Genomic DNA, 11,828 nt, shown 5'->3' on the forward strand with positions numbered 1-11,828 from the left:
AAATGACACTCAAAGTTTACTCAAAGAGGCCTTATAATTTCAGTTTATTTAAAGAATACCTCCTCTATATGGGTAGAGAATTGTTGTGTACAGTCTGCAACCAAAGACAAGAATTCGTATAGGCTTTTAGACAGGTTCCTACGGAGCCCCTAAAGGGACATGGAGGAGAGAAAAAAAAACATTTCAGGTGCGCACCTGAAATTGCATTAAAGAAAAATATAGTTCTCTTGTCAAGTAATTATTAATAATTAATACATAAATAATAATAAAAATTAATAAATAATTATTAATAAAATACCTAAAGTATATATTTAATATATATACCTAGAGTATGTATCTAATATATACGTCCAACATCTAAAAAAACAGCTCTGACAAACATTTCAATTTATTGATATAAATATTGATATATTAATATAAGTATATCATATAAAATATCAATTATTTCATGAAGAATAATAATATCCAAGGACTTTACACCATTTTATGATAAAAGTGTCCTGGAAAAACAGGACGTTTGATCAGACAAAACTTTAGTGGAGATGCAGACTTGCAGCCAAACTTTCACCTGAAGAAATGAGCCCTGGTCACCGGCAGGGGGAGCTGCAGGTCCGCCTTGACACTTTGCAGAAAGCAACGTGGTCAAAGTTGAAGTTGTTTGTTGGATGGTTGAGCTATTTGTCGAGGAGTCTGGAGACACATCAGCAGGAGGGCGAACCGGTCGGATTTTAGGGACAGTGTGGGACCAGGGACCAGGTTAATGTTCACCGAGACCGGTTGCTGATTAACTCGCCGCAGTTTGCCAGGCAGCTGTTCCCGCGGGTACCTCAGTCCAACCCGAGCCGCGTCACCATGCTGCTCAGCCGGTCTCTGAGAGCCGTGTGTCCGCTGATCGCAGCTGCCAGGCCCGCAGCGAGGAGCCTGTCGGCCGCCGCGCCGAGCTCCAGAAGGCTGGACCTGAGCGGCATCTACCCGCCCATCGCCACCCCCTTCACCGCCGGAGAGGACGTGGACCACGACAAGCTGCGGGAGAACGTGCACAAGTATGCCGAGATCCCGTTCCGAGGTCAGAGGTCACGCAGGAATGTTGCCCTTAGAGAAAGTTCAGAGCTTCCAGTGAAACTTTCCGGTCTGAAATTGTGTCACGTTCACTGTAGGTCTGTGCTTCATGGACCGAACTGTCACCGAGGGTCAGTGACAGGAGAACCCGAACTCAGTGGGTTGGTGTTAGTCGCCATCCTGTGGCCCTTTATTGTCACTACATGTATTGATCGCCGTTTTCCTTGTTGTTTTTTTTTAAATGACGTTTTTTGATCTATTTCACTGTTTGAAACCAAACCACGCTACAAAAAGTCAGTCAAAAATAACTCCTGAGCATTTAAAAGATGACACTTTCGCCTCAACAACCAGTCGTACAACAATTACTGCCTGCATCGATAAGAATGAAGACATCATGTCCTTGATGTCTGTTGTGTCTGTGGAGTTTGGAGTAATTGGATTTCTTTTTCTTACCTTCCTCAGGCCATTAAAACTCTATAATTTCTTGTAAAACAGTGAAGGGTGTATTTAAAACTCTATCAAAGTCACACAAGTCAGATATAAGAATAAATAAATAAATAAGAAGAAACAAAAAAAAAAAGTAAAAGTGTTGTTTTAATGCAAATTCAAGTGTGTGCGTGTGTTGGACATTTCCACTGTTTGGCCTGGTCTCTTCCTGTCAACCCCCTATTTTCATCCTGCTTTTATAGGACAAGACCAAAAAAAGTTAATCTAAAAAGCACCTGAACTTTACGGCGATGTCGACACCATGAAGTGCAGTTGACGTCGTCATTTGAATTGTGTTGTTGTCTGGGTGTGCGCAGGACTGGTGGTCCAGGGCTCCAACGGCGAGTATCCCTTCCTGCTGGAGGAGGAGCGGGTGGAGGTGGTGAGGACAGTCCGACAGACGCTGCCAGAGGGAAAACTGCTGATAGCCGGATCTGGTTGTGAATGTAGGTCGCAGACTGTGTGTGTGTGTGTGTGTGTGTGTGTGTGTGTGTGTGTGTGTGTGTGTGTGTGTGTGTGTGTGTGTGTGTGTGGACACACATGCACAAGAAATGTTGCAACACAACAGTCGCATCCACACACAGGAAAATGTTCCTCTTATCAAACATTGACTCATGTTCATACAGGAGCCCCTTACAAAAAAACAAAACAGCTTCAACAAGCACGTCAGACAACCACTAGGGGGCAATACATGCTCTAAAACAGGGGTGAGCAAACTTTTTAACTGGTGGGCCAAGATGGGTTTTAAAATTTGACCTAGGCCGGAGCGGAGGAGCAGATGGATGGAGTGTTTTGGTGACCCACCTCTTAGGAGAAAACATACATCATGGGAGATGTAGAAATGTGCTTTAATGTCAATTGAAAATGAACAAAAGCAGTTACAACAAAAAATATGTCTTTGACGCCCCACTGAAACGGGTGTGTTTTGGACCCAATTGCAGTACAGCTGACACACAGGTCAAGTTGAAAAGTGTCTTTAATCAGGAATCAGGCAGGACATCAAGAATCAGGCAGGGCAGGCTGGTCAAAGGCAGGCGATCAGGAATCAGGGAGGCAAGGCTGATGACAGTCTTCAGTCTTGAGTGCAGAAAGGTAAATAACAATCTGGCAGGGAATGAGTGGCAAGCAGGGCTTTTTTTTTTTTTTTTTTGATTTTTATATATACATAACCAGTCACAACAAAGCAGGCAAGCAGAATGGAGTCTCTTTGATGACGGAAGGGATCGGAAAAGACTAAAGTGGGAAACAGAATGTCCAAACTGTGACACCCACAGTATTAAGCGCTTTACTGAAAACACTAAAACACTTAAAGAATGGATGAAATGCCGCTATTTTCTGACGAACTTACCATTAACATAATTTCTTCAAGTTCCGTGGACTGGTTTAAAAAGCCCAACGGGCCACAAATGGCCCCCGGGCTGTAGTTTGCCCATACCTGACCTAGAAGATACTTTTTAAAGTAGCTATATGCAGTTTTTGCCTTTCTAAAGGTGAAATGGCTTCTTGAAAATCCCGCTCGATGCTAACAGTATCTAGCGTGGTGTGCCAATGTGCTAGCCCAAATTAAACAACAACAAAACAATTTAGCAGAGCGTCATCCACCGGCTTCAGTACGATGTTCTCTCTCCGTCACCCGGCGTTGTTGACTGGAGGCTGCTGAGAACGAGCGGGGCAGTATGTAGAGAAAAAAACTATGACACCTAGTGGTGAATTATACATCGTGCATTGTCCCGTTAAATAAGCCAAGTTTAAAACAAAACCAAGAACGGCCTTGTGCACATTCAAGCTGTGACGTCCTGAAGGATCTCAGATACTTTTACATGTTTGCGCCACTGTACTGTAGTTGAGGAGCCAAATGTAGTTTTTTCATATATACAGTATGCAGTATTCATAATTCCTGGTTGTTGCGGCAAACACCGACTGATAGTCCTGCCAGCCGGGGGCGCTCCCCGCCAATGATCTGGGGTGTCACACGGCGTATAACTAATTATTAAAACCATGATCTCGTTGTTGGAAGCTTCTTACGAGATTCAGGTGGTTTTATTAGCTGGATGTGTAACGTTTATTAGTACTGCCCCCCCCCCCCCCCCCCGCCCACCCACACAGATACATACAGGTACACATACATCCACAGACATGTTCCTTCCATAAACCGCCACCTTTGTTCACAGAGACGCGGCTACTGGTGGATCTTATTTGAATCCAAGGTCGGTTTTCCTGCATCTCCGTCTCCTCGCTCGCTCCCCCTTCTCTTACTCTCTCTCTCTCTCCCTCTGTGTGTGGATGCCATTTGTGTGCGGCAGTGTCCAAGGTCCTCTGCGGCAGCAGAAAGGAGGCGCGGCGTCTGTGTGTATGTGTCGCCTCGCATGCAAAAGAAAGAAAACGTGTGCAACAGGAGAAAATGAGGGCGGGTTTGGTGGAAAGTGAAGCTGCTGCTGCTCCTCAAAGGTCACCACAGAGGTCAACTCTCTCTCTTTCTCTCTCTCTCTCTCTCTCTCTCTCTCTCTCTCTCTCTCCCTCTCTCTCTCTCTCTATCTCTATCTCTCTCCTGTCTGTGCGTCCAGCCACCAGAGCCACTGTGAGGCTGACGGAGAAGATGGCGGCTGCCGGAGCTGACGCCGCCCTGGTGGTGACGCCCTGCTTCTACAAGGGCAAGATGGACAGCCGGGCCCTGGTGCAGCACTTCACCAAGGTGGGCCGACGGACGGACTGACCGACTGACTGACACACAGGTTGGGAGAGCAGGCAGTGACAGTTTGAAAAAGGGGGAGGAGCCTTCAAAAATAAACACGGAGCTTCTGTGTGAAGCAAACAAATCCAAACTGTCAAGACCCGACTGGTGCAAAAAAACGGACACAACCAAATGTTCATTCAGTTTGACTTACAATTAACTTCTTACATGTTTCCTGTGTTCAAGTATCGGAAAATATTTTCGGACATCCTTCATCCCAATCATTTTTTCCCAGAGAATTTTCCTTTGTGTGTTTCAAAAGGATTGGCTGCATCAGAGACACCCAAACAAACAAACAAATGGAAACTATTCTGTTGTTTATTGTTGGTAAGACAAAATAAGTCAACAAAGTTCTTGTAGTTCTTGGACTCTGGATGTGTTGCAAAAAAGTCGTCTCACTGCAAGATTCAGGTCTGATCTGGATGGAACAAATGTTGGTGACGGCACTTAAATCAGCGGCATTTGGAGACTTGAGACTGCAACACAGTATCATCTTGCGTGCATTAGGTGTCCGAAAACTCTTTTCCACCACTCTATGCCTTTACCGGCAGCAGCCACCAGTGGGTTTCCAACTGGGAAAATGAAAGAACAAATCGAGTTATTTTGTATCCAGGGTGGAGTTTGGCTCCACCGCGAACCGTCCCAGCCAGACTGCAGTTCCTGTGATTCTCCTGCAGGTGGCGGACAGCAGCCCGGTTCCGGTCATCCTCTACAGCGTGCCGGCCAACACGGGCCTGGAGCTGCCGTTGGACGCAGCGGTTGAGCTGGCACAGCATCGTAACATCGTGGGGCTGAAGGACAGCGGAGGAGACGTAAGAGACACTTCAAGACAACAGTTTGAAAAGAGAGAGGGAAAAAAAATGAAGCTCAAACTAAAGATTTAGTGTCAGGAAGAAGAAAAAAATTGGATGCTCCGAGGTGGTTATTTTATTATTATTGAATTGTAAGTTTGAGGTCACAAAAAGGTTTTATGCGTCTCTTCCAGTGAGACGAGCAGCCCGAACAGATCTTAAGATAAAAACTTGCTGATGCAAACAGAAAAAAAATGTGTGTGTATACGTGTGCGTGTGCATGTGTATGTGTGTGTTTGTTTGTGTTGTAGTTTTGTGTCCCGCGGCTCTGGACGAACTCTGGGAACCTTTCCGTCTGTGTGGGAAGCCGTTTCTACAAGTTGCAAATAGATTTCTGATTTGGGAGCCGGCGTTGTTTGTCGAGGCGGCCGAGTGGGTGGAGTTCAAACGGGCCGGAACCGGGAGGCCGGGCACAGAAACCGAGGACGGGCGGGCAGGCGAGCGAGCAAGCGAGCGTCGGGGTGGGTCTGTCCGTCTCGTTCCGAGACGTTAGGAGCAGTGGTGGAAGATCTGAGCAGCGGCTGAAAATCCGAGGAAGTGTTTTCAGGAAAAGGGTTTTAATGAGCAGCACTTCCTGTTAGAAGCAGAAGAAGATTCTCTCTCTCTCTCTCTCTCTCTCTCTCTCTCTCTATCTCCTTCTCTCGGCGGCTTGAAATCACAACCAGATTTGTTGCTATTTTTATCTGGACTCATCGAAGTGACAGCTGGTCAGTCAAGAAAGACATGAATAAAAAAAATCACGTCTATCAGGATGTGAAGACGGTTGGAAGCTGAAGGCTTCTGGATGTGCAGCGAACTACAGTAGTTTCCACATCAGCCAGTTTTCACATTGCCAAACTCTTCAACTAACCCTGGGTCCCAGTCTGGTTGGTTCGGGCCAATGACATCAGCGACCTGGAGAGCTGGTCCCGGTACGGCTGCCAGACCAGGTCTGGACGAGTGAAGGGTTTGAAATGTCGTCATTTAGCACTTTAAAGTGATTTTCAGCACCTTCATGGTGGTTCAGTGTCTTGGCCAAGGGCATTTTAACAGTTGGAGCCAGGATTTGAACCGCCGACCTTCTGGTCATTGGACAACCTGCTCCATCAACTGAGCCACACCCGGTGAGAGGGCTGACTCGGAGGGCCTGGATCCTCGGAGACTTTTGCAAATTCTGCCTCTGTCTGCGTGGGTTCTGGCCAGGTTCTCTGGCTCCTCCCACTGTCCGACCACATGTCTGTCAGGCTAGTTGCAGTTGGCTGATTTGTGGCCACCCCTGGTCGTGCTTTTGGTACTGGTCCAGGAGGCTCCTCTGATAATCCTAAACTGTCGCTAGCTGATGTATGCAGATGATGCGACGACCAGCGTCAGGAACAACCCACCTCCGTTTCTTTTTTCTCTCCTCTTCACTTGCTATTCCTGTCAGGACTCGGGGAGTCATGGAAACATAAACGCCTCGTGCCTCTTTTTTTTTTTTTTTTTTTGAAATTCCGGTTGGGTGTCATGGAAACATGATGCTCCACCGGCTGGGGTGGCATGTGGACCGCAGAAACAAAGAGAACCTGGGCAGCTGCTTCGCTCCGTTCAGAGGGAGACCTTTTAATCTGGCCTGCAGGTCCTCAGGTTCAGTCCAGAAGGATCCTGGAGTCTTTGACCCAGACTGACATCACTGGTCAACGAACCCAACAACACGACCCGGGCTAAGGCTTGAAGTTTTGATGTCCGCGTCCGCACTAACTGAGGATGGATGGAGGAGGAAGTAGAGACGCCTCCCATCCCACCTCCACCAAACTCCCTCGCTTCGTTCCCTCTTGTGGCTTGACCTGGTTGTGCAGCCTTCCAGGGAATCTTTTGCCAAACAGCTGCTAACTTAAGGAGATTTTTTAGTTAGTCGCGCAAAAATTAAAATAAAAAAATACAGATTCAAGTTGAGAAAACTGAGCCACGGAAAACACACATCAGCCTGACTGATATGTAAAGTGGATGAGAAACAACTTTTGGCAAATCTGTTTCCTTTTGTTGCATTTTTAGATCAGTTGGCGAACACAGTACCGCAGCCATCCACTGGGGGCTGAAACTATTTCTCTTTTTGTAAATTATGTCATCAAAGTGTAACTTTCTTTTTTTGGCATGCTAATGTTTGAAAAGCACACAATCTTTGTGCTAAATCACAAAGGGGATAAGGACTCACTTGCTTTTCTCATTTCTCACTTTTGCCTGTATTCTTTTTCCCTGTAAGGTCCAATCTGAAATCAGGACTAATATGTCAATCCAAAGTATTAAAGTATTAGCACGGTTGTTCTTGAAGTGCAGTGAAAACTTTAAATATCATATGTACATTTATGTATGTATATGTACACACATACACACACACACACATAATAGGTACACATGCGTGTACATATATACTAAGTCTTGCTGGCAGGATGACTGTAACTGTTGGATAATGATCATTATGATGCTCAAAAAAGGGAACCCGAGCTAACGAGTGTTCTCCCACCGCCGGTGTTATTTTCCCACTGGGGAAACGTTCCCGCCTCTCTGCCGTCTTTTCTTCCTCCTTGTGTTCCGTCGGCCGGGGCTTTCAGCCAAGCAGCAGGAGCTCCTGTAACCTGATTGACTGACTGATCAATTATGGTCCCCAGCGCGCTTGAAACGGGGCTGATAACCGAGAGTCTGATTGACATCCGGCAGGTAAAAATAGAGCTCTGCCGCCGCTGGAACGTGACTGGAGCGGCGTTTTCCCGGCGGAGTCGTCTTAACGTCTCCCTTTGAACATTTGAGGTTTATTTGGAATGCCGCTCGCTTCACATCCCGATTGACAAAAGAGAATTAAAAGAGGCAAAACAAAATAAGGAGCTCATTCATTATTCATAAGCCGTTTCCCTTTTTCCTTCTCCTCGTTTGATGTAGATTTTTTTTCCCTCCCCTCCTCACTTGGGACTTGTCTCTTTTATATCCTCGTTTTCTTTTCTCTTCTTCTGTTTGGGATCTTTAATAGTCCTCCTCCTCCTCCTCCTCCTCCCAAATCTTCCAGTGTGCGGAAAAAAAACCTTTGTCTCTGTTTGAACGATTTGTTTACGTTAGCGGTGGGCTGCCCGTCCTGACAGCATCCCGTGGGGGATTAGGAGCAGATATTAGCAGTGACAAGCTCGGGGGGGGGGGGACACACGATGACGACGCTGAAACTTTCTCCTCCTCTTTCTCCTTCTCTTCCTCCTCCTCAGATCACACGCATCGGCCTGATGGTCCACAGAACCAGCGGGCAGGACTTCCAGGTGCTGGCCGGCTCGGCTGGGTTCCTCATGGCTGCCTACAGTGTCGGTGAGGCTGCTGCTGCTGCTGCTGTTGACTCTGGTGAAGTTGTGCTGGTGGGGAAGAATTGCCCCCAAGAACTGAGACGAGTGAACACAAGCAGAGTTTTGTTAACAGGAAGGCAGGTTTTGAGTGACAGGAAGCTGACAGCTGACAGACACTGGAAGGCGGAAATGTGAGAGTGTTGTGTTGAAAGTCTTGTTGCTGTCGTGTGAGTTGTTGAGGCGTGTGGCAGAACAGGAAGCAGGAAGGTGTGTGAATGTCAGTGCATGTTCCCAGTTACATTATTGAGGGTTCCCAGTTGCACACTTAAGGTTCCCAGTTACATTGTTGAACTTCCCAGTTACAGTATTGAGGTTCCAAGTTACCCACCGAAGGTTCCCAGTTACATTATTGAGGTTCCCAGTAACTTTACTGGATGTTCCCAGTTACACACTGAAGGTTCCCCGTTTCTGGCTTGTTGGGATGTCAACCACGTTCACTGCGAGGACGGATTAGATCAGCGAACACGGATCCATATGATGCTCAGAAACCTAATGAGTCATGTTCCTCGCACACATACACGTACACACACACACACGAGCGCGCACACACACACACACAGCTCTCTGATCCCTGACACATCCTCATCTCCATATCTGATAAATAGGGAATGTGTGTGTGTGTGTGTGTGTGTGTGTGTGTGTGTGTGTGTGTGTGTGTGTGTGTGTGTGTGTGTGTGTGTGTGTGTGTGTGTAGGTGATTGATGTGTTAATGTGTGCCTGCTGCGAGGTCGTGCTCGCGGTTTGATGTCCGAACCTGCAGCAACCCCCCATCGTGATGCTGAGAGGGGGCGGGGCCTCTGGCTGTCAGTCAGCTGAGCCGCGCAGGCAGCCGAAGAACTGAAGACGCAGAAATAGTCAGTGATGATCATTAGAGGGACATTCTGACGTGAAGTCACAGGCAGTGGCAGGAGTGAAGACGTTCAGCACCAACGTCCTGGAATCCAGGATGTTGTGGAATCCTCCACAAAGTTTCCCCATCCGTCTGAAAATGTTTAAACATTATGTGAAAACAAAGTCAAGTGGAGCCTTAAAGCAGCGGAAGTGCAGCAGGGAGGAGCGATGGAAGAGAAGAAGAAGAAGAAAACGTTTTTGAAAGAAAAGCTCTTTCTCAGCAGCTGCAGGCCTGAATGACAAACGTTCCCCGAGAAGGTGACGAGGTCTCTGCTTTCTAAATCCACTCGCTGCCATTCATTCAAGACTGGGAGTGAAACTGAAGGCAAAGGAGAAAATCCACAAAAAAGACCTGCAGAAATCATTTGAAAAGAGGCTGAAACGACCTGGTTTTCTTTTCTTTTTCATCAAGAATCTCTGGCACAGGATTCACCCTCACAAAAATAAACCTTCACGCTGCTTCTCATTCTACGTTTTTCATAGCTGGAGGCCTATGAAAAAAACAAGAGAAATAAAGAGACTGAAAACAACTGCTACACAAAAGTGATTTTTGTGTAGCAGCTGTTACTAATAATAATAATAATAATAATAATAATAATAATAATAATAATAATAATAATAATAATAATTGTTATTATTCACTCCTGTGCTCCAATTGCGGCCTATGTCATGTTTCGAAGTCGAGGCGTCCAGTGAACTCTGGATCCTCTCTCTCTCTCTCTCTCTCTCTCTCTCTCTCTCTCTCTCTCTCTGAATCTGCCACTTGCAGGTGCAGTGGGCGGAGTCTGTGCGCTGGCCAACGTGCTCGGCCATCAGCTGTGCGAGCTGCAGCGTCTGTGTACGTCGGGCTGCTGGGAGGAAGCCAGGGAGCTGCAGCAGCGGCTCATCGAGCCCAACGCCGCCGTGAGTACCGCACACTTGCCACCAGGTGGAAGCACCTGGTACTACAGTTTGATTTTTTTTTTTGTTAAAAAAAATAAATAAATCAAACCCAACGTTTTTTTTTTTTTATATAAACCCGCTAACAGCGACTGCGTTTTTATCTTTAGTGAAGCAGACGAAGAAAATGGCAAGCTAACCAGTGCTGTGGTCCATTGGACTTTAAATTGTCAGTGGGAAAGAGGAAGGGGAAAAAAGGGGATTTGTATCACATGACTGAGGGGGACTTCTTTGGATCTCAAATCTAGTAAAATTGAACTGAATCCAATCAAATCGAGTTGAATCCAGAAGAATCAATTCAAATCAAATGTCCTACAAAAAAAGTTTGCAGCGAATCAACAAAAAAACCTCAACAGACCCAATACATTTATGTATGTATTGGGTCCATGAAAACTGAGACTTTATGGTGCCTGAACTAACAACACACTGAGCACTGAGTTGTGGTTCGACCATCTGATTTAGCTGCATCAGCGCCTCCAGTCAAGAATCTAACTGCTAACAGCTGCTAAATGGCTAACAGCCCACCACTGACTCTGTGTGCAACCAGGTGACCAGGAAGCTGGGCGTCCCCGCCCTCAAGCAGGCCATGGCCTGGTTCGGCCTGCACGGTGGCGCCTGTCGCTCACCCCTGCAGCCGCTTAGCGAGGCGGAGCTGCAGCAGCTGAGGCGGGACTTCACGGCCAATGGCTGGCTGTGATGCTCAGGTGTGAGTCGGAAACGCCTGAGCTGACAGGACGTCAACTTTTCGGTCATCTCCTCGCATCGTGAATTAAAGATTTTGTTATGATTAACAGAAAAAAGCATTTTCTGTGTTTTCGTTTTTCAGCGGTTAAAAATACAATTCTTAGAAAAATAAATCAATAAGTTTTCTTTAAGCTTAGTTTTTTTTTTTCTAATCCCTTATGAGAATCAATCCATCCATCCATTTTCAATACTTTCCTGTTCCTGAACTCAGGGTTGTGGGAGTCTGCTGGAGACACAGCATCCCAGCTGTCATAAGGCGAAGGCAGGGTGACACCCTGGACAAGTTGGCAGTTCATTGCAGGCCCACATAGAGACAAACAACCATTCACTTTCACACACACACCTGCGGTCAATTTGAAGTTTCCAATTCACCTCACATGTTTTTGGACTGTGGGAGGAAGTCTGAGAACTCGGAGAGAGACCCACGCAGACACAGGGAGAACATGCAAATTCCACATAGAAAGGTCCCAGGCGTGGAATCGAAACCAACTGCAAAAAATTTCAACTGCAATTGCATTTTATTTTATTTTTTACAAATTAAATGTAAAACAAATCGAACAGATTCAAACTTCGGATTGTAACACATGCGAAACAAGGATTCTTCTCTTTAAAAATCCGGTCGGCTGACGTTTAAAATGTATTCATTTTTTTTGGCATCGCAATTCCTTTGCCTGGACACAAGGAGGCGACGCTCCCCACCAGCTGACCCACTTTTCCTCCACTGCTGAGTGTCAAGGGCATCACTGTGAGTGACATCAGAGGTGGGAGTGTTGGGGGTGGTGGTGGTGG

The 11,828-nt window shown here is 46.5% G+C and overlaps 1 protein-coding gene across 1 annotated transcript; it reads left to right on the forward strand.

The window, feature by feature from the left end:
- Positions 1-650: 650 nt before the first annotated feature.
- On the forward strand, positions 651-11,098 carry hoga1 (4-hydroxy-2-oxoglutarate aldolase 1). Its single transcript, XM_076048745.1, has 7 exons — positions 651-1,066; positions 1,863-1,991; positions 4,110-4,237; positions 4,954-5,088; positions 8,334-8,430; positions 10,126-10,259; positions 10,843-11,098. Exons 1-7 carry the CDS (start codon positions 853-855, stop codon positions 10,990-10,992), a joined length of 987 nt encoding a protein of 328 aa, XP_075904860.1. The 5' UTR covers positions 651-852; the 3' UTR covers positions 10,993-11,098.
- The last annotated feature ends 730 nt before the right edge of the window (positions 11,099-11,828 follow it).

This window comes from Nelusetta ayraudi, unplaced genomic scaffold, assembly GCF_046127955.1.
Source record: "Nelusetta ayraudi isolate G7.1 ecotype Tasmania unplaced genomic scaffold, CSIRO-AGI_Nayr_v1 ptg000109l, whole genome shotgun sequence".
In the NCBI taxonomy this organism is placed as follows: Eukaryota; Metazoa; Chordata; class Actinopteri; order Tetraodontiformes; family Monacanthidae; genus Nelusetta; species Nelusetta ayraudi.

What these genes read in the sequence shown, in the direction of transcription:
- hoga1 (XM_076048745.1), top strand. Translation starts at nt 853, where the DNA reads ATGCTGCTCAGCCGGTCTCTGAGAGCCGTGTGTCCGCTGATCGCAGCT. An exon ending in AGCCGGATCTGGTTGTGAAT is followed by an intron (nt 1,992 to 4,109) that starts GTAGGTCGCAGA and finishes CTGTGCGTCCAG; the next exon opens with CCACCAGAGCCACTGTGAGG. An exon ending in TGGTGCAGCACTTCACCAAG is followed by an intron (nt 4,238 to 4,953) that starts GTGGGCCGACGG and finishes ATTCTCCTGCAG; the next exon opens with GTGGCGGACAGCAGCCCGGT.